Source organism: Trachemys scripta, chromosome 7, assembly GCF_013100865.1.
Source record: "Trachemys scripta elegans isolate TJP31775 chromosome 7, CAS_Tse_1.0, whole genome shotgun sequence".
Taxonomy (NCBI): Eukaryota; Metazoa; Chordata; order Testudines; family Emydidae; genus Trachemys; species Trachemys scripta.
The window spans coordinates 104,724,560-104,747,497 of record NC_048304.1 but is presented as its reverse complement, the minus strand read 5'-3'; the positions used below and the strand labels follow the sequence as shown (position 1 = coordinate 104,747,497).

The window sequence follows — 22,938 nt, the reverse complement described above, 5'->3', positions numbered from 1 at the left end:
TAACAAAATAAACCCCAGCATAAAATATGCATCAAATTTTTGAAAATCTAACTGCCACCTAGACTGGGCTGTGTGTGTTTGTGAGGGAGGCACGCCTCTCTTTTCATCCCTCCACGGTTCCCTTTTCTCTATCACATTAAACATTAACTGCTGGGTTTCACTTTCCAGGCCCTTCACAGTCTATCCCTGCCCTACCTATCATCTCACATTCACTACTGAAATGTCAACTCCAGCTTCCAATTGGCCAATGATTACTGATTTGTTAAATTTTCAAACAAGCACTTTCATACTTTCTCCCATGCTGTCCCTCATTCTTGGAAGGAGCTCCTCATAAATGTCCACAAAACTAACTCATCATCTTTGTAACAGGGTGGACTTGAAGGTTTGCCTACAGACAACCCAAGCCAACAATAAAAGCAAATTCTAGAGTTAGCAGCCCTCAAATGCAAATGCTCTGTTTCCAGATCTTATGTGTTCAAAAGTAGGGCCCACTGTTGATCCATTAGAATGGCATGGAATGAACACCAGCCTAATTGTTCTATAAAGTGATGTGATGGAATTTATAAATTAAAGTATTTTGTCCTCCAAGGGGTGAAATATGTTGACAAAAGAATTTCTAGTCGGTCAATAGTCCAATAATATTTTTCACAAGAACTTCTCCCTAATATGGTCTCTGCTAAATACAGGTGAATATAATGAGATCACAAAATCTCTCTCCTCAAAATGAACTTTTTCTCTTTCTGATAAAAAGTTGGAATCAATGCTGTGTTTGGAGCATAGAATTCAATGATTCTCATTACTTCACTGAAATTCATGCAAAACTTGAGTTTCACTGCATACTCAGAATAAAAACAGACTAGGCTGTAAAGATCTTCACTTTGAGTAGACAAGAATTTGAAGAGCCTCTCGAGAGCTAAATAGTGGATTCTGGGGCCTGTGTGACAATACTAGACTTTAAAATGAGCCTGTATAGGCTTGGGCTGGGGGCTCAAGTGCCCTGCACTACAACATTATTTAGGAATTCCTGTTACCATGGCAGCAATGGTGAGCATTACTGTCAAATTATTCACATGAAGCTAAAATGGACTTGGACAACTGTGGATCCTGAGGAAACTCTGACCTAATTATTCCAAATTCAAAAAAGTTTCCATCGTTATTCTTGGTGCCAGATAATCAAGATCTTCTAAAGCCTGCATCAGATTTTCAGGAGCTAGAAAAGGGGGAACAAATAATGTTAAATGTGTTAAACATACACGGATACATATAAATGAACGTAGGACGTTCACATCCCATCACAATAATTCAGTTATATACTGCCTTATGTAAAAGTGACTGGAGTCAGCGATCTGAAAGTGCGGAAAGGAAGCTATCACAAGAGGAATGAATGGAAGGGCACCAGATCCTTTGCCGCTAAATACACAAATTAAATTTATATTGCAAATGTTTCCCCTTTTCTTCTTAGGCCGAAGGTTCCAAAGCCGTTCAACAAAAATTTTCTGCACAGCAGGAACCAGCTTAGGTATTGCTGATGCTTTTTATACCTGAGGAGTTTTAGCAAAGAGAAAGAAAGAAGGTATGTTGGGGAGCCCTGAATTATTTTTGAAACTGACCTACCCAAGCAAATGAATGGTAGAATTTACAGCAGGTTATTCTGCATAGATCTTGGCTCCAAAACATGCTTAAGTTCTCCAGGGGCAGGAAACTGGAGCAGCTTTATACACAAAATAAGGGGTTAAAAATAGTTTGTACCTTTAGATAGTGCAAACACTGACTGTGCTGATGGCCCTCCATTTTTCCCATCTTGCTGAAAGTATCAGAGCAGCTTCCAGAAGACAAGAATTCGTGAATGCCGCAGGATTATAATATAGGTTGACTCCAGTCAGAATTCATTGCCTCCTCTCCTGGAAGCATGGAGCATAGCTCTCCGCCTTCTGACTCCAACTGTTTCTTTTTGCTTGCTTCCTTTTCAGTGGGAGTGGACAAAAGATACTGGGATGATTCCAAGAAGAGGATTGAATACAGGGAGAAGCCAACAAAGAGGAAAGCCAAGGGCAAGCTCTTACAGAGCTGCCAACTTTCCCAAGATTTTTTGTGAACCCCGTGATTGTATTTGTTTTTTTTAATAACTGCTCAAGTGTCAGAAGAAAGATGAGGATGATCTCCTTGTGCTCACCAAAAATGGCTGCCCTTCCCTACTGTTTCCACAGAACTGAAGGCACAGGCTGCTCTCGCCACAGACAGCTGCCATCTCCCTATAGCCTTTGCAGGTGGGAGTGAGGCTGTTTCTAGTAAAGATAGTCACTGACTCCCATTGTTTTCAAGATAGCCATCCCCTATTTATTATGTGTGACCTAGGCACGAGACAGTGTGGGAACAGGGGAATGTGTAGGGACAGGATATGTGTAGGGTAGGGAGAATGACTAGAGGGACAGAGGAATGTAGGATACAGAAAACTGAGGGGGAAAAGGAAGGAGAATATGGCAGGAGACTGTGGGTAGCAGGGAGTGACATGGGCTGGGATAGGAACTGAGTGAGAAGAAAGGGAGAGGGGAGTGGAGGAGACTGAGGCGAAGGGCCGGTTGGATAGGTAGAGAGTCAGAACAAGGGTAGACAAGGGGGATGGAGACTAGAATGGCAGTTTCCTCACCCCAGGGATTAGAAGAGAGTAAGTGGAGTTCCTGCCATGAGCAGTCATTTGGGAGGTCTATGTTTGTGTGTGCATTTAACATTGGATTTTAAGGCTGAAATGATCACATGCATTTTCACTTAAATACTTACACAGTCTGAAGGAAGAATTGCCAGGGTGTATGGTCTCCATTAGTGGCTCACTAAAAACCTTTCATAACATGATTTATTGACACTGCCAGCAAAAGCATACTCAGCAAGATGCCTTTCTGTTTCAAGGATCGAGATAGCTGAGACTATCACCCTCAAGATCGTCAGAGACGCAAATTGGCCTCCCCTCATTCATTAAACCTTCATTAAATACTTCTGAGTAGACTTCAAATCTAGAGCCAGATTTTGAACCCTTCAAATGCAGAGCCAGATTTTAGGCATAAGGTACTCCAATCTATCTCTCAAGTAAGATCACCTTTTGACTTAGGATATTATTTGCACTAGCTGTTCTGATAATTCTACCTGGAGGGGAGTAGATGATGATCATTTCACTGGTAAAGAAGTTTGTCAGAGACCTTTCTCTTTTCCCATCATGTATCCCTCTCATAGTTTCATAGATTTTAAGATGAAAAGGGAACCATTATGATCATCTAGTCTGACCTCCTGCATGGCACAGACCATTGAATGTCACACAGTGACTCCTGCATCAAGCCCATAACTTCTATTTGAGCTATAGTGTATCTCTTAGAAACACATCCAGTCTAGATGTAAAGAATTCAAGTGATCCTCTTCTCCTTAACTTTGTTCTCATGGGTTTCTGCTTCCAAACTACCTAACTGGGTGGGAAGTGGAGTCAGTCTATATGTATACCCTAGGCCTTTCACCAATATTGTGTTTTTTGCTTCCAGAAGATGATGCTATAATAACTAGCTATTCTGATAACTGCAACAAGACTGGAGAACAGGAATTACTCTGTCAACAAATGGAGGTACTGCTGAGTACGTTTCCCTTCCATTTTTCAAAACCTGATAAACAGGCTATAAGAAGACTTTTCAACCACAATTTTTCTCAGTGAAAAATCGAATCGTAACTCAGACTTTTATCACATTAGATGGCGGTTCCATCCTCCCTTCCAGTGACATGCTCAGTAAACATGACTTAAAGACGACAGGTAAGAACTTAAATTCAGTAAACGAAAATGAAAATGAATCCCCGTAGTAAGGGTGAAGTTCAATACCCTTGAGCAAAGCATGAGTAAATAGGCTTTGGATGTACTTCATCTGCAACCATCTTCCCTGAATGCAATGGAATTGTCACGATTCCACTGCTCCAGATACCTTCCACTGCCTCTTTTCTGCTGGGTGAACTCATTTTATTTCTCGTTTGTTGTTAGAGGTGTTGCTAGAACAAAGTTCTTTCTATGCACCTCAGACCATATGGGGAATCTGTCTATGAACAACTTAAGAATTGATTGATTTTTATGAACTCTATAACTCTAACCCTCAATGTGTATTAAATTAGCAATTTGCTGACAGGGACTATATCACACATCACAAACCCTATTTGGAAGCAGCTGTAGGACAATCAAATAATTTGTTAATTTGGAATGACTTTGCCTTGACTACAAGGGACATGCAAAAGAGACTGGCCAAGCAGCAGGAAACTGGGTGTTCTCTCGAGAGTGTTTTCAGATTGTAAACATAGTACCTATCTTTAAAAAGGAGAGCAAAGAGGATCCGGAGAATTATAGACCAGTCAGCCTAACTTCAATACCAGGAAAGATACTGGAACAAATTATTAAATAATCAAATTGTAAGCACCCAGAGGATAATAGGATAATAAGTAATAGCCAACATGGATTTGTCAAGAACAAACCTAACTAATTTCTTCTTTGACAAGGTTACTGGCCTAGTGGATGGGGGCAAGCTGTAGACTTGCTGTATCGGGGGGAGGAATAGCTCGGTGGTTTGAGCATTAGCCTACTAAACCCAGGGTTGTGAGTTTAATCCTTGAGGGGGCCACTTAGGGATCTGGGACAAAATCAGTACTTGGTCCTGCTAGTGAAGGCAGGGGGCTGGACTCAATGACCTTGCAGGGTCCCTTCTAGCTCTATGAGATAGGTATATCTCCATATATTTAATTTAATTTTAATAAGGCCTTTGACACAGTCCTACATGACATTCTTGTAAACAAACTAGGGAAATGTGGTCTAGATGAAATTATTATAAGGTGGGTGCATCACTGGTTGAAAGACCATGTGCAAAGAATAGTTATCAATTGTTCACTGTCAGATTGGAAACAGATATCTAGTGGGGTGCTGCAGGGGGCTGTCCTGGATCCAGTGCTATTGAGTATTTTCTTTAATGATTTGGATAATGAAGTGGAGACTATGCTTATAAAATTTGCAAATAACACCAAACTGGAAAGGGTCAGAATTATTGTGTAGGACAGGCTTAGAGTACGAAATTACCTTGGCAAATTGGACAATTGGTCAGAAATCAACAAGATGAAATTCAATAACAGCAGGTGCGAAGTACTTAGGAAGGAAAAAATCAAATGCCCTAATATAAAATGGGGAATAACTGACTAGGCAGCAGCACTGCAGAAAATGCACTTGGGTTATAGTGGATAACAAATTAAATATGAGATAACAATGTAATGCAGTTGCAAAGAAGCTTCATATTCTGGGGTGTTTTTTAACAGGCGTTTCATATGTAAGACATGGGAGGTAACTGCCCCACTCTTCTCAGCACTGGTGAGACATCAGCTAGAGTCCTGGGTGCCACACTTTAAGAAAGAATTGGAGAGAATTCAGTGGACAGCAACAACAAAGATTTAGAAAACCTGACCTATGAGGAAAGATTAAGAAAACTGTGTCTGTTTAGTCTTCAGAAAAGAAGACTGAGGGGGGATTTTAGATCTAGGCTGTAGCAATATGTCTTTCTGACTTGCAGCTCATTCAAATTCACAATTGTTCCATTATCATCACAACAGCATCCTCATCTTTCAAACGTGAGAGCCTTTGATTCTCCTCTTTGTGTCTTTTGGGTACCGGACTAAATCTTGGTCCCACTGAAGTCAATGGCAAATCCCACTGAATTCAACAGGATCAGGATTTGGTCCTCTTTCCTCATTGTGGAAACTACGAGACACCAGTGGCTGTACTGACAACTTTCCAGGTGTCCAAGGGCTGCTCTCAATTTGCATACAAATTTCCATGAATCACTTAATGAGAAATAAATGCACACATACATAATGTGTATCTGTACTTACATCTTCACTGATAGAGGACTAGAAATCACTTGCAGCACTGCTTCTGATCCAACTATTGAACCAGAAGGAGGAAACTGAAAAGTTTTATTTTTTTACATTGATGGTTCATATAGTGCATCCATGTTAACAGTGGACTCTGCACTGAGAGGAGCTGGCTGCAATGAGTTAAGGAAAATCAGTTAGTAAAATAGAAAACAAGTAAAAAAACAGGTCTATTTTTAAGTCTTCTTTGATTATTAATTCCCCTTACTTTTCCTTTTACAAGGCTCACTCTGAAATAATGTGATGCATAACTTTGCCATAGCGTTGTGCCCATAGTTAAATTAAAAACATGAACAGCATTTTCTTGCAAATGAACCACTTTATTCCACTCAGATGCTATGTGTTTATGTAGAGATCAGTATTTTGGATCTGTTTTGTATTTAATATTAGAATTCACGTCCCCATCTATACAATATTCAGGATTTATAGTAACTGGGAGCATTTATTAGTGGGCATACAAGTTTTAACATGATAATAGATGAGACCTTGAGAAAGTCAAAGCATCTGAGAAGAAAATAGGTTGGATATATAATAAGGAAAAAAAGTTTGAGTTTTACCACTGAGCCATGAAATGAAAAGTAATAGCTGATGAACAGGGAAGAGAACAAGAGTCAGTGACAGAAAATACTGACACACGATTAAAAAGATCGAGCAGGGAAATAGCTATTCAGACTTAAAGTAATTACCAGGGAATCATGGAAAACTAATTTCTATAAATCAAAAAAGCAGTTTGCATTATAAGATACAAAATATATGGCTGTCATCCTTATAAGCATCTGGGTTGTCAGCCAATTTCAGTCCCTGGATAGTCTTAAGTGCTTTGCATTTTTATGCCGCAGAGTTAGTTGCCATGAAGTTTAGAAGCAGGAATGGCTTTATGATTTTGCAAGCAGTGTTACAGAAACAAAAACAGAAAAAAATATTATATTAGAAAGGGCAAGTTAATAAATGCAGATTAGACAGGTGAAGGAACAGTAATACAGTAAAAAATGGAAGGGATTTTCAGATATTAGTTTGCATTTTCAGGCACAAATGCAGCCAATAAAAAAGCCATTGTAAAAATGGCAAATGTTCATTTGAGAATTCTTTATGGTACGTTCCTATTAAATAAAACCCATCATAAATAAGGCAAACAAGAGCAGCATAAATGCTTATATTTGTAAGGCTTTCTTTAAAAGAATAGGGATCAGCATTGTTTTATAAAAAAGGTTTTTAACAATAAGAAAAATGTCATTATCAGGACTGCCTGCCAAAGCTGGTTCTATTGCTATCCTAAAGGCAAACTTGCAAGACTTTGTGACTCAACTGCTACTTCTACAAAAACAAATTTAAAAGGAAAATGGAGAATTCGGTAATTGTTTACATATTTTTCCTTGTTGTTACATCTCTGTAACTTTGAAAATGCAAAGTGTTTCCTTATCAGATATTTTTCTTCCATTGCCTGTGCATATTGGCTACTTCATATTGAATTGGTCATAGATCATTTTTAAAGGAAAAACACCAGGAAGCAGTTGTTTTGGAAAATAAGTGTATAAGTAAGTAGGTCATCTAAGTGGAACAGAATGAACTGGTGTAGGATATCTTGAATGTGGCCAGGGCACTGGTGAGATCGAAGGGCATAACCAGGTACAATAGTAGCTATCTCTAGTGTGGACAGCTCGCTTCTACTCGTCACCCTCCAGGATATGGACCAAGTTGTAAGCACCGTGCAGACTGAGTTTAGTGAAGACTGTTGCTGCACCAACCCATTCTAGAAGCTCATTGATCAGAGGGAGAAGGCATTTGTTCTTTATGGTAATACTACTTAAGGCCTGATAGTCATCACAGAAGCACAATGTTCCATCCTTCTTTTTAACTTTCAGGATAGACTCTATCTGATAGAGAGTCCAGCTGGGGATTTGGAGGGCCAAAGTTTTTAGTCAGATTCTGATCCAGGTATTCTCGTAGAGTCTTGAGCTTAGTTCTGATAAAGAGTAAATATGCCCCAAAAGGATCTTTTCCCCTGGCTGAGGGTCTATAGGGCAGTTGTAGAGTCAATGTGGGGGTAAGACATCAGCATTCTTTTTATCGAACATGTCTGCAAGATTGCCATTCGTGGCTGGAATTAAGGAACCAATATCTCCTGATGCTGATGTAGAACCAAGCAGAAGGATGCTTTCCCAGGGACCAGTTCTGTGTTCCCCAGGCTGGATCTCCCTAGGCACCAGAGCTGGCAAAACCCAGAGTCAAACCATATCCCCTGCACTCCCCAGGAAGTGCTCAGGTTGTGGAAGGAGAGCTAGGAGAGTCGCAATATGACATGAAAGTACGGCAAAAAGTTCAAGTCAACCTGCATAATCTCGTGGTAGTCCCAGATCTCAATTTGGAGAGGTGTGGTATTGTAGGAAACAAGCCCGGAGCTCAGCATACTGCTGTCAGTAGTCTCCACCTGCTCTGGGTCAAACTTCCTCCAGATGGGCAAGTGATTTGCTCGGGCAAAGCCCTGGCAAAGCCTGTATTTGCTGTTGTACCTTTAAATTAGCGCTGCTTCAGCTATCCAAATGCAAAATATTTCTACTAGAGGTTCATCAAGGAATTCTCCCAAGTAGTGCCTCTGAAAGAATTCCTCTGAAAGAATTCTGCCTTTATCTGATTTTTGGAAGCCCAACAAGCTTTCAAGCAAATAAATAAAGCTTTCACTTCTGCACCCTATATTGAAGCATCTGGACCCATCCATGCCCTTTATTGTCAAGGAAGATGCTTCCTATTATGTCATCAGAGCAGTACTGTCACAACCACAGGGGTCACCGAGCATTCTCCACCCAGGCACATTCTAGTCCAGAAAGCTAAACGCCATGGAATGGAACAATGAAATCTATGACACAGAGCTGCTAACCATCAAGGGTGCCTTTGGCATCAAGGCATCACCACTTGGAGTGCATACCTTTCCCTGTCCAGATATTCACTGATCATAAAAACGTAGAACACTTGTGATCTGTGAAGGCTCTCAACCAGCACCAGATCTGATGGTCTCTTTTTTCTCCTGCTTTGAGTTCAGGCTACTTTATCAGCCCAGAGGCTGCAATGGCAAGCCTGATGCACTCTCCTGCAAGGGGAGTACCTTGATGGCAAGGAAGGATCATCAGAACCCACCACCCTGGCCCAGACTGCATGCCTCCATGAGGTCATACATCAACTCATGTGGCAATACAAAGGTCTCCCACACTAAGGCCCTGGGTGCCTTGGTCCCCATACCTACCCCTTCCAGACCCTGGGATTCCATATCAGTGGATTTTATTGTGGAACTCCCTAATTGCCAGAACCACAGCACCATATTCAGAGTTGTAGATCTCCCATTCAAAATGTCCTATTTTGTGCCCTGCTGCAAGATCCCCAGCACAGAATTGTCAGCCTATCTCTTCTTCAACCATGTTTTCAAGCTTCATGGGTTACCCTCCAACATCATGTCAGAGTATGGACCATTCATTTTCCACTTCTAGCCTGAGCTCTCTACTCTCGTAGACATTGATGTATGCCTCTCCACAGCCTATCATCCCCAGACAGGTGGACAGTCAGAGTGGCTAAATGAAGGTTTACAGCAATACCTGCAGTGTTTTATTAATTTCCATCAGGATGACTGGGTCTAACTCCTGCCCTTCGTGGAGTTTGCCTATAACAATTCTGAGCAAAAGTCCATCCACCAAAGCCCCTTTTTCTTCAACTATGGTTCCCACTCCCAGTTCCACCCACCCCTACCCTCAGTGTTCCACATCCCTGCCACCTCTGACCTGACTGAACACCTCCATCATATCCAGGAGGAGCTAAGATCCCAAATGGACGCCACTAAGGCAGACTATATAAGTGGTTCACTGATTGTCACAGCGAGGCTAATGCTCCCATCACCATCAGGGATGAGGTATGGCTCTTCATGCAACACATGGACACCCCCCATCCCTCCCGCAAACTCAACTACCAGTATCTCAGCTTCTTCCTTGTCACCCACCAAATTAATCCAGTCACTTTCTGCCTCCAGCTACCCCCCGTGATGTGAGTACACCCCATGTTCTTTGTCTCCCTGCCTAAAAAAACCACTCCCTATTCCTGCTGAGATAACGTAGGCTTCTTCTCCTCTGGTCATAGTGCATGGTCAGGAAGAATACCTTGTGAGTCAAACCCTAGATTCCAGCATCCTCTGAGGTAAGCTCCTAGACCTGACGGACTGGGAAGTTTATGGGCTGGAGGAGCACTCACAGGAGCCGATGAACAACATCCATGCCCTCAACCTGCTCCATGAGTTCACCAGTCCCGTACCGACAAACCTGGCCCAGAGAAGCCTGTGAGGCCCCATGAGAGGAGTGGGGGATAATGTGAGGTAGATCCACAACAGGACCAAGGCTGCTCACTCAGCTACAATGACTTACCCCTCAAGCAGAGCCTGCTGTGTCTCATCTGGTAGGCATGCTGCAGCAGTTTATCCCTGGGCAGGCCCAGGTCAGATGACCCCCAGGGACAGGTATTTCACCTTCACCACCAGATAGTCTGTGCAGCATCACCACTTGCCTAGGAACGCTTCTGCTATCTCACAGTGTTACATCCAGTCTGCCTTGGAGCCTCTTCTTTTTCTTGCCCCAGCCTTGCCTGAGTCATGTTCCAGCCTGCTACAGCCTTGTCCATGACATATTCTGCTCTTGCTCCAGGCCTGTTCCTGATCTGCTGTACCCCTTCACCCACCTCCTAAACCCCCCAGACATTGGGACCGACTCCAATCTGCCTTTGACCTTCAGTCTGCTTCCAGACTCTGACTATGGTCCTGATTTGGCTTATCCTCAAACTCTGACACGGGTTCTGACACACAGCCGGACCCCAGTTTCAGCGCTGCCCTCAGCCCAGTCCCAACTCTACGTCTGGCTTCAGCCCTTGATATCCGTTCTGAACCACTGCTCCAACCACCAGTCTGACTGTCTCGAACCCAGAGCCTGACTCATTCTTCCTTCCCTCCTGTTCTTTTTGTTTCTCTTCCAATTCTCCCCATCATGTGCTTCTCTACTGTCTGGTTTCCTTCTCCTCTGTATGCTTCCCGGCTGCCTGGTCCATCTCTCACCCTGCACATGTTTGCCTATGGCCTGTGTCTTAGCTCTTCCAATTCTTTGCATATGTTTCCCTTTCCCATTTTCCTTCTCCCTACTACAATATCCAATATATAATCTAATCTATGTGCTTTTGCTTAGGAGGCAGGTTGTTAGAATATATGTAATAGCTGTTTAGTCAGATTTTATACACACACATACACACACACAGCTTTGTAAATAAAAAATATACAATTGGTGAATGAACTCAACCACTTTATAGAGTCAAGGTGGGTGAGGTAATATCTTTTATTGGACCAACGTCTGTTGGTGAGAGAGACAAGCTTTCGAGCCACATAGAGCTCTTCTTCAGGTCTGAGCTCTGTGTGGCTCGAAAGTTTGTCTCTCTCACCAACAGAAGTTGGTCCCATAAAAGATATTACCTCACCCACCTTGTCTCTCTCGCCTTGTTGTACCCATGGGACCAACATGGCTACAACGTTACCTCTTTATGGCAGATTTGTGATCTGATCTTTGAGGAGAAGCCCTGGTTATATGGCAATCTGTTGCAGTCCTTTCATTTTTTATTTTGTGTTATTCTGTCTTTGTTACAATTTGTTTTCTAAGTTAAAATGTGATAAAATTTGTCTACAAAGTAATTTGAAACAAGGCACATTTGTTCAACCCTTGTTAACATGGAAATGTAGGAATATATTCTCAGTGCACAGGGAGTTACAATAACAGCATCTCTCTCACACATATTATGGATCAAGCAGCATAAATTCTCGTCCATCAACACGGGACTCTAACATGAAATTGTTTGTGATAGCCACTGTATGAATGCAAAATCTGAAAACTGCTGTATGTCTCCCACCCTCTTATGTAATATTAGTATGACTTTATGATTTTTAAACCACTAAGCCATGTTCAAACCCCAACAAGGATTTTCAAATGATTTATAAATGAGTAGACTTACTGCTGTAATCCACAGGCAGGCAGCTCTTTTACCCCATTATATAACACTCTGAAGACCCAGCTGATCTACAGATAAAAATGTAAAGATCTTAGTATTGGGGTGGTGCAGGAATTCAAATAATGCACTTCAGGCCATCAATGCCAAATCCATTTTCATCTGGTTCATGAATTCTTAAAAGAGTAACAAGTTTGCTGCATTTGTTCATTTCAATTGTAACCTGAATCAAATGCAGTAGCTGTAAGCATGACATGTTTGTTGCTTCCGTAATACAGTGATGAGTTGGAGTTAATCCACACTTTCATTGTTTCCCCCCAAGCACAGCAGAAAACATATGTGCATATTGTGTGTGAAACAAAATGTGTTATTGTTACACTTCTGTTCCTTTAGTTGTCTGTTTAAGCTAGCTGTAGTAGATGCTTTCTAGTGTTGATCACAGAGGATAGATTGCAAGATAATGGTCTTTACTGAATTTCTGTTATATTATGAATCTTGCTTTTTTTTTTTTTTTTTGAGGGATGTCAGTGGAGGACTGACTTTCCTATCCATTTGCCCGGGGTTGGAAACAGCTACTGTGTGTCCATATTCCATCCCAACACTTCTCTGAAGCTACTATTTTGTTCTGCAGAATCTCAGGTTTCATTGTTTTTAAATCTCTAAGTTCTATGATTGTGAAGGAAGTCTCAAAAATATGAACTGATCATAACTGATGCAGAAATGAATCTGTAGAGAGCCTAGAACAATACTTCTGAGAAATGTGAATTGTCCCACTCAGCTCAATGAGGTGTTAACTCAGATGCCTAGTGATGACAACTAACAATGTTGATATTTTTAAGATTTCATCATAGCTCTGCACAATTTCCTCTCAGTGCTGTTTCTTTTGCTGCCTCAAGTGAGCGGTATTTGGGAGATACCACTATTTATTTTTCCCCCCAGTCAAGAAGGATCCAAGACCAAGGAGCCTAGGAGAGCCAATGGGCATATTCAAATACCCCTAAGGAGGGGCCCCGCTCAAGGAACCCTGTGGAGTTTAGCAGCAGCATTGACAGACCAGCCAGCCTAACTTCAATACCTGGAAAGATACTGGAACAAATGATTAAATAATCAATTTGTAAGCACCTAGAGGACAATAAGGCAATAAGTAATAACCAACATGGATTTGTCAAGAACAAATCATGACAAACCAATCTAATTTCCTTCTTTGACAAGGTTACTGGCCTGGAGGATAGGGGGGAAGCTGTAGACATGATATATCTTGATTTTAATAAGGCTTTTGACACAGTCCTACATGACAATCTCATAGGCAAACTAGGGAAATGTGGTCTAGATGAAATTATTGTAAGGTGCAAAATTGGTTGAAAAACAATATTCAGAGTAGTTATCAATGGTTTGCTGTCAAACTAGGAGGATGTATCTAGTGGAGTGCCACAGGGATCTGTCCTGGGTCCAGTACTAGTTAACATTTTCATTGATGACTTGGATAATGCAGTGAAGAGTATGCTTATAAAGTTTGTGATTTATTCCAAACTAGAGGTGGGTGGGTTGCAAACACTTCAGTGGACAGAATTAGAATTCAGAATGACCTTGATAAACTGGAGAATTGGTCTGAGATCAACACATTGAAATTTAATAAAGACAAGTACAAAGTTCTACACTTATAAAGGAAAAATCAAATGCACAAATACAAAACGGGGAATGACTGGCTAGGCAGTAGTACTTCAGAAAATGATTTGGGGGTTATAGTGGATCACAAATGACATATGAGCCAACAATGTGATGTAGTTGCAAAAAAGGCTAATATTCTGGGTGTATTAACATAAGTGTTGTTTCTAAGACACAGGAAGTAATTGTTCTCTTCTACTTGGCACTGGTAAGGTCTCAGCTGGATTAGTGTGTCCAGTTTAAGAGAGATGGACAAACTGAAGAGAGTATAGAGGAGAACAACAAAATTGATAAAAGATTTAGAAAACCTGACATGAGGAAATATTTTTTAAAAAACTGGGTACAGGTGAGTCTCATCTTACGCGTATTTAATATGCGCAAATTCAGCTTTGTGCGGTCGGCAAAAACAAAGACAACCCCCCCCCAAGAAGAGAAAAATAACAATTTGAATACTGTACCTGTAGTGCGTGCAATTCCGCCCGCCATTACACTCAATGTAATTTTGACTATACGCGATTTTCCTTTACGCACTGACAGCGGAACATAACCCCAGCGTAAGATGAGACTCACCTATCTGTTTAGTCTTTAGGAAAAAAAGGCTGATGGGGGACCAGATAACTTTGTTCAAATTTTCTGAGGGTTGTGTAACAGAGCTTGCCTGATATCTCATCCCATCTCCTAGAACTGGAAGGGACCTTGAAAGGTCATCGAGTCCAGCCCCCTGCCTTCACTAGCAGGACCAAGTACTGATTTTGCCCCAGATCCCCAAGTGGCCCCCTCAAGGATTGAACTCACAACCCTGGGTTTAGCAGGCCAATGCTCAAACCACTGAGCTATCTCTCCCCTGGATGGGTTGAAAAGCCTGGGACTAACCAAACCTGATTACAGAATGAGCCTCATCTGAGGGGAATCAGGCAATTCCCCATAAAGAACACAAGGTGACTGTGGTAAATGGAGAGAGCCAGGTATAAGTGATAACAAAGCGTAGCTGGGAGAAAGAACTGGAGCGAGAGCCAGATAGGTAGAGCAGGAAGGAAAGAAAGCTCTCCAGGTAAGAAGGCCTAGGAGAGCTTGAAAAGCTCTCTAGGCCAGGAGAGACTCTGACTAAAGCAGGAATGAGACAGAGAGATCTAGAGGGGAACTTAAGCTACATAGGAAGTGGCCTAGGGAAAGCTGCAGCACAGGGAAAGGAGCAGACCTAGTTTTTCAGTACTGGGCTGGAACCTAGAATAGAGGGTGGGACCCCTACTTGCCCCAAGCCTGTCACAAGAGTTATGGAGCCCAGCAGGGGGGCTGCAGGCTAAGCCCTGAAGACAGTATGAGGAATAGTCCCAGTGAGGGCATAAGGACTTTGGTTGTGTTAAAGATGTTTGGGGACTTTTTGTATGGACAATGGTGACCCTGGAGGGGTGGACTTAAGAGGGTGACCCAGCTGGACGGCTAAGTCAGTGAAAGAAAAATCACCACAGGGCTGGAGCAGCCATTGGCCGGGGAGTGCTAGAGAAGAAAGCTTCTATCCCAAGCCTGACCACAGGGGGGCAACCAGCAGTGAGTGAACTCATTCACAGACATATAAAGAGGGCCACAAGTACTCCTCGTTGTTTTTGCTGATACAGACTACACGGCTACCACCCTGAAACCTATCATAAAGAGGATGGTGATCAGTTGTTCTACATGTCCACGGAAGATAGGACAAGAAGTAACTGGCTTAAATTACATCAAGGGAGACTTAAGTTAGCTATTAGCTATTCTTATAGTTACAAAGCTTTTCCTATGTACTGGAATAGGTTACCAAGGGAGGTAGTGAAATCCCTGTCACTGGACGTTTTTAAAAGAACAGATTAGACAAATGTTTTTCAAGGATAGTCTAAGTATTCTTGGTCCTGCCTCAGCACAGAGGGCTGGACTAGATGAGCTCTTGAGGTCCTTCCAGACCTACATTTTATATGATTATATCTTGAATGTCTGCACAATGTACTGTGAGTGGCATCCCAGATGGGCTGAGCTTCGTGTGTGGCCAGAGATTAGAAGAGTACCACCAAAACTTCCCCCCACCCCATCTGTCCCCTGCCACCCTCTGGGCTCCAGCACCCTGCTTTGGCTGAGAAAGTTTGCAGGTTCATTTTGAGCACATCAGCACCCCGCGTTGCTCAGTTACAGGGGTTGCTGCACAGTGATGTGAGGCACTTCCTGATCTCAGAGTCTGAATGTTGCCTAAGTATTTCCCAGCGCAGGGCCCACTCCTACAAGGTGGGGTGTACCCTCAACTCTGATTGAACGCCAGGGGAATTGAATGTGCTCAGCAACTTTCAGGACTGGGCCCACATGGAGTAAGAAACTGAACTTGGTGTCTCACAGGGCAGTGTCTACTCTAACTACAAAGCCAGCAAGGTGATGCAGTTCCTTCAGCTATTGAAGCATGCTCTGCAAAAATATTCTACAGTGGCCATCTGGCACACACAAAAATCAGTTTAATACAATAGTTCTGTTTCTTTGTATCAAGAGTATTTAACCAGCAAATCTCAAACTGTCTGTGACCCAACAGTAGTCTACAGAGTGCTTGCTGGGGGCAAATGGAGAGTTGTTTTAGGATTTTATTTAATCACTAATGGGCATGGAGATTGGCTGCACAATTGTGAATGGGAGGGGAGATGACCTTGTTGGGGTCTACTAGGCATAGCTACCAGGTAACTATGGAGAGTGGAAGGCCAAAAGTGCCGATGAAGCTCTTCTGCTCTGGGTCTGTGAACCACAGTGACTCCATCTTGGGAACTCTTACCTACTTCTGTGCTAACTGCTTACATGCTCTAAAGCAGGCTGAAGCAGAAATGTAATGTCAGCTTTTTAGCAGATGGCTGCAGTTTCACTCACACTAGCAGAAATAATAGAGATAAGGAGCGAGGGAAAAGAGGGGTAGTTAGCTTGCAGGCGTCTAATCCAAGGTCGCAAAGACTGGGAAAGTTTTCTCACAAGCTTATGTAGAGTTTATTATAACAGTTGTCTGAAAGGGAGGGGTAAGGAGGAAAAGCCAGACAAAGAAATGTATGCAAACAGTTTGGAGTATAAAAGGTAAAATTTGTTTGTATTTGTTGCACTTGATTTGAGACATGCTGGTCTCCTAGTGCCATTTCAGAGCTCTGAAATAAACTTGGCTTGCTTTCTCCCCTCGGTGTCTTTATTGGTGCCAAGCACACCGGGCAACGAACCCCTGTTTGCCATCTCGAGGCCCAGTTCTGGGCAGGCAACAACCTCTATGAGACAATCTGTTAACATGTGGCCCACACTATGAAAAAGTTTGGGGAGCCATGAGCTGAACAAATTAAACAGCAACATGTAAAAAAAAAAGCTTAGTAACATAGGACACTTTAAGACAGAAGGAGTCCAGGAAACCCTGCAACCTTTCTCCTGGCTATATGCTAGGTCTCAAAATGTAATTGTAAACAAGGAATCATCATCAAGTGGGTGCATTCCTAGAGGGGTCCTGCAGGGAGCTGTTCTTGGCCCTATGCTATTTAACATTTTTTATCAGTCACTTGGGAGAAAACATAAAATCATGGATGATAGTTTGCAGATGACCAAAAAATTGGGGGAGTGGTAAATAATGAAGAGGACAGGTCACTAGTACCGAGCTACCTTGATTGCTTGGTAAACTGGGTGCAAGCAAACAATGTGTTTTTTAATATGGCTAAATATCAATGTGTATATCAAGGAACAAAGCATGTAGGCCATACTTACAGGATGGGAGACTATCCTGGGAAGCAGGGACTCTGAAAAATATTTGGGTTTGGTAGCAGATAATCAGCTGAACATGAGTTCCCAATGCGATGCTGTGGCCAAAAGGGCTAATGCAATCCTGGGATGCATAAACGGGGGATTCTCACATAGAGGTAGAGAGGTTATTTTACCTCTTTATTTGGCACTAGAGCAACTGCTGTTGGAATACTGTTTGCAGTTCTGGTGTCATCAAAAAAGGATGTTGATAAATTTGAGAGGGTTCAGAGAAGAGCCATGTGTGATGCTGTACCCCATAACTCTTTATGGGAATATGACATATCTGGAATATGTTTGGTCTACTATATCTATTCATCCTATTTGTACGCATATATCATTTTGTACTTGAGGTTAAGAATATTGGCTGTATACTTGCTTGATTTCTAAGTAAGTTTGTGAGGCATTTGGTCAGCTTCTTTAGAAAGGAATTCAAAGGTTAAATACCCGATCAGGAAGAACTTGGGGAACAATGCATCTTGGAATGCTCCAATCCACATAAGAAGTCTTTCTGGAGACATACAAGATACCATGTGGACAATGGCTTCTGCCTGTAAAGACTGTAAGTCATGCATGAACATGTGACTTGCCCAGGTAACTCCAGAACTCCATCTTGGAGCTGGACTTTGCATAGGAGTGAGGAGGGGGTCTCCACTCACAAGAGAAAGTCTATTTAAACCCCTGGGACACCCTTCCATTTTGTCTTAAGCTAGATAAAGAGAGAGCCTCTCCACCCCCCAGGATACTTGGAAGAAACTGGAACAAAGGGCAGTGACTGCAAGAGGTGTGAGTAATTGCTGGACCCAGGGTAAAAGGAGATTAGTCTGTAAAAGGGAGCATTCTGGAACTGGTGAGGATCTTATCTGTATTCAGTTTGATTAGATATAGATTTGCGCATTTTATTTTATTTTGCTTGGTGACTTACTTTGTTCTGTCTGTTACTACTTGGAACCACTTAAATCCTACTTTCTGTATTTAATAAAATAACTTTTTACTTATTAATTAACTCAGAGTATGTATTAATACCTGGGGGAGCAAACAACTGTGCATATCTCTCTATCAGTGTTATAGAGGGCAAACAATTTATGAATAAAACGGATTTATTTGGGTTTAGACCCCACTGGGAGTTGGGCATCTGAGGGTTAAAGACGGGAAAACTTCTGTTAGCTGCTTTCAGGTAAACCTGCAGCTTTGGGGCAAGTAATTCAGACCCTGGTTCTTTGTTGGAACAGACGGGAGTGTCTGGCTCAGCAAGACAGGGTGCTGGGGTCCCGAGCTGGCAGGGAAAGCAGGGCTAGAAGTAGTCTTAGCACATTGGGTGGCAGCTCCCAGGGGGTTTCTGTGATCCAACCCATCACACCATGAATATGGTTAAAGGATTAGAAAACCTGCCTTTATAATGAAAGATTCAAAGACCTCAAAACATTTATCTTAACAAAGAAAAGTTAAGAGGTGACTTGATCACAGTCTATAAGTACCTACATAGGGAACAAATATTTAATAGTGGTTTCTTCAGTCTAGCAGAGAAACATCTAACAATATCCAATGGCTTGATGTAGAAACTAGACAAATTCACACTGGAGCTAATTTTTAATATTGAGAGAAAAATTTACCAAGGGTTGTGGTAGATTCTCCATCACTGACAATTTTTAAATCAAGATTGAATGTTCTTTTATAAAATATGCTCTGGGAATTATTTCGGGGAAGTTCTATGGCCTGTGTTATCTACTAGGTCACGCTACATGATCACAGTGGCCTGGGAATCTATAAATCTCTTCTTTCATTTACTCCACAGTTTTCATTTGTTCCACAGTCTTGCCTAACTTATTTTTCATAGTTACCCCCCCCCCCCCAAAATGCCTCAAACTCTTCTTTACCCTGAGTTCACACGCTCGTGTTCTCTTAGCTGGCGGTAGCTATCTTATATCTGACCATATCCCAAATAGCCTTGAACCATCTAGTCTCTGTTTACTTTACAATCTTGTACATATTAGCAAAATTCCTTCTTTATCCTTTATCTTTCCATAAACACAGACCAAATTTTTCCCTCAGTTCCTAAACAGAAGATCCTAAAATCCCTCTAGTGTTTTATTCATCCTTAATACCCTCTCCATTTCTATAATGCTACTTTTATACTAGGTCTAGCAGTACTGAGCATTTCCCCTAATATAACTCTACTAATTCCACCTACTGCACAAGCATAACATCTTTTGCATTCATACAAGGCATTTATTTATCCTAGAATTTTCTTTTTACTAGAATGTGCCTAAACTGAGGGATGGAAGCTAAGTATATTCAGTGACTACTTCTGTCAAACAGGGTATTCTGGATTGTGTGTCAGAAGATTCCCCTCAAGAACCCAGGAGCTTTATGCTTCTCATGTATCACCAAACTGGCCCCACTTTCTCACATTGCTGTTAATGTGCTAGTTCCTCCTGTCTGAGCCCCTGACTGACCCATGTGCCTTGCTTCTGTCAGGCAGGTATCTAGCAGGGGGGAAATGGGATGCTATTGTATGCCTGAGACCTAATCCACTCTCAGCAGACAAATTGTTTCTGCTCCCCATAATAGCACCCAACAGTGGGAATTAACCACTGTTATATGGAATAAGCACTGAGTAGAGGTGTGGCCAGTGAACGTATAAAAGGGACAAAATCTTTCCCCTTTTTGCTTAGAAATTAGCACAGAAGTAGATAGTATCAGAGGACCTAATCCAAAATCCATTGCTGTCAAAAGGATCCTATTGGTGTCAGTGGGCTTTTGATCAGACCCAGAATGAGCACTGAGGAGTTCAGACTGTTTGGGAGTTTGGTACTGAAGGAAGCAAGCTGTTAGGGGAATAAATTAAAATCTGTATAATAAAGTAAATAGCTTATTTATTTTCTAACTCTAAGAACACAATGGAGGTCAAGCTACTGTCCGTTAAGAGAGTAAAAACTCCAGTATAACTAATGGGGAAACAGCCAGCAGCACATTAGTTAGGGTCAAGGACTACCTTGTTTACTGCAAAGTACAGAAGAATTACTTATAGAGACAACATAAAAGCACATTGTAGAGCAGGTTGAGTGACTTGCCTTCTGACAGAAGGATGAGGTTGATTATCTCACAGTGAAGATTTCCCTTCCAGAGAGTATGTTACAGTAGTGGGTTAGCAGAATCTCATGATCTTTACCATTTGCTAAAGTTCCCTGAGAATAACTGATGAAATTTCAGTGCTATCAGCTTCGAACTTGAACTGCAGATCCTGCTTTGAACCTTATGTGGGTCAAAATCCAAACACCACCTCACCTCAGTCCAGTTCTAGTGAGAGTTGACCATTTGTTCTGGTATCTGGGAAGATATTAGGTACCTCAGGATAGCATGGGTTGGCATTAAATTAAATAAACGAAATGAATGGAGATATCCTCTCTCCTAGAACTGGAAGGGGAGGTCATCAAATCCAGCCCCCTGCCTTTATTAGCAGGACCAAGTACTGATTTTGCCCCAGATCCCTAAGTGGCCCTCTCAAGGATTAAACTTACAACCCTGGGTTTAGCAGGCCAATGCTCAAACCACTGAGCTATCCCTCCTTTAAAAACTTGTGCCTATAGCAAAAACCCCTCTCATCTAGGGACTGATCTTGTCCATTTAAAGAAAATACCTGAGGAGGCCCCAGTCATTGAAAGGGGAACCAATGGGAGTCCATTAAAATATTTTGAGAGTATGGTCCTGTATTTCTAAAATGATTGGCTGTGAAAATGATGAGAGGCGTGAAAATATAATAATGTTAGCACTGCACTGTTATCACGCTCTTTCCTCAGCAGCTGACTTGCTTCTCTTTAAAATGAAAGAGATAAAATTCCTTCTGTATTACCCTAGCAGGTATTGAGGAAAGATATAACTCCAGAAGAGGTGAACTAAATAAATGTTGAAAGTAGCATCTCTACTGGTGCAGGCAGAAGCTGTCCGCTTTATTTCTCTTGGCTTTTTTATTGATATTATGGTGAATTTATTACTATTCTCAAAACAGGAGAGTCATTCTACATAAGACAGGAATACTGAAGGAAAGGAAAGAAACAGGAGTCTTTTGTTCAATACTGGAGGATGGGTTTGAGATCATTTTTAACCTTGTCATTTATTTATACAGTATTTTCCTTAAATAAATGTTTGACTTGAATTGAAGAAAGTCATACTAAGCAATGAAGTCATTCTTCTGCTCTACTCTGCTCTGGTTAGGCCTCAGCTGGAGTATTGTGTCCAGTTCTGGGCACCGCATTTCAAGAAAGATGTGGAGAAATTGGAAAGGCTCCAGAGAAGAGCAACAAGAATGATTAAAGGTCTAGAGAACATGACCTATGAAGGAAGGCTGAAAGAATTGGGTTTATTTAGTTTGGAAAAGAGAAGACTGAGAGGGGACATGGTAGCAGTTTTCAGGTATCTAAAAGGGTGTCATAAGGAGGAGGGAGAAAACTTGTTCACAGCCTCTAAGGATAGAACAAGAAGCAATGGGCTTAAACTGCAGCAAGGGAGGTCTAGGTTGGACATTAGGAAAAAGTTCCTAACTGTCAGGGTGGTTAAACACTGGAATAAATTGCCTAGGGAGGTCGTGGAATCTCCATCTCTGGAGATATTTAAGAGTAGGTTAGATAAATGTCTATCAGGGATGGTCTAGACAGTATTTGGTCCTGCCATGTGGGCAGGGGACTGGACTCGATGACCTCTTGAGGTCCCTTCCAGTCTTAGAATCTATGAATCTATGAATGTCCTCTCATGCATCACAGGCCTTGGCTACACTTGCAAGTTACAGCGCTGTAAAGCGTCCCCCAACGCTGTATTCACTCCCTGTCCACACTGGCAGGGCACTTACAGCGCTGTATCTCCCTGGGTACATCGCTGCAGGTACTCCACATCTCCGAGAGGAATAACAGCTGCAGCGGAGTGGCTACGACTCACGGGTGTGAGTGTAAACGCTTGCAGCGCTGTACTAATCACCTCTTCAAGTGGCCAATCCTCTCCATTGTTGTGACCAGCTGCAGGAATGCGGAAGTGCCGGTTTCAAAGCTCGTACCACAGAGAAAAGCAAACAGTTTGCAGCTTGCTTTGAGTGAATAAATGAATGAGCAAGGGGCCAGGAGTTCGGAACTTGCAAAATAGAGAGCTGACATGCTCCAAAAAGCACTCTCTCTCCTGGCCTCTTTATGAAGCCGGTGGCCTAAGCCTGCTAAATCCATTCTCTTCAGAAAAAGAACCATGCTAGTTAGATTTGAGTCCTATATTCTGGCTGACAGGCATGGTTTCATTTCCTTGTATGTAAATTATCCAGGGTAGAGGCAGAAGAGTTTGCCTGGAAGAGATTTCAGAAAATTCTCTTGCTTTTTGTAGTATTGTATATATTATTATGTTATTATTTAATTTTGTGCTAGTGATTCTACCTGATGAAGACGTGCACAGAATTTGCGTGCACATATCTTCTTGGCTTTTATTGCTAGAGCAGACGCTCTTATAATGCAGCCTGATTCTAGGGCTGCAGACCTTTGAAGTGAAAGAGAGACATAAGTATTCAATAAATGAAGACTCTGC

General features: G+C 42.0%; 1 protein-coding gene across 1 annotated transcript in view; it reads right to left on the bottom strand.

The window, feature by feature from the left end:
* DHX32 (DEAH-box helicase 32 (putative)) overlaps positions 1 to 22,938 on the bottom strand; it is a 50,613-nt gene that overhangs the window by 6,307 nt on the left and 21,368 nt on the right. The window contains 6 exon segments of the mRNA XM_034776864.1: positions 1,032 to 1,053; positions 1,055 to 1,160; positions 1,163 to 1,210; positions 19,109 to 19,135; positions 22,571 to 22,702; positions 22,791 to 22,890. Of these exon segments, the coding sequence (XP_034632755.1) occupies positions 1,032 to 1,053; positions 1,055 to 1,160; positions 1,163 to 1,210; positions 19,109 to 19,135; positions 22,571 to 22,702; positions 22,791 to 22,890 (435 nt within the window).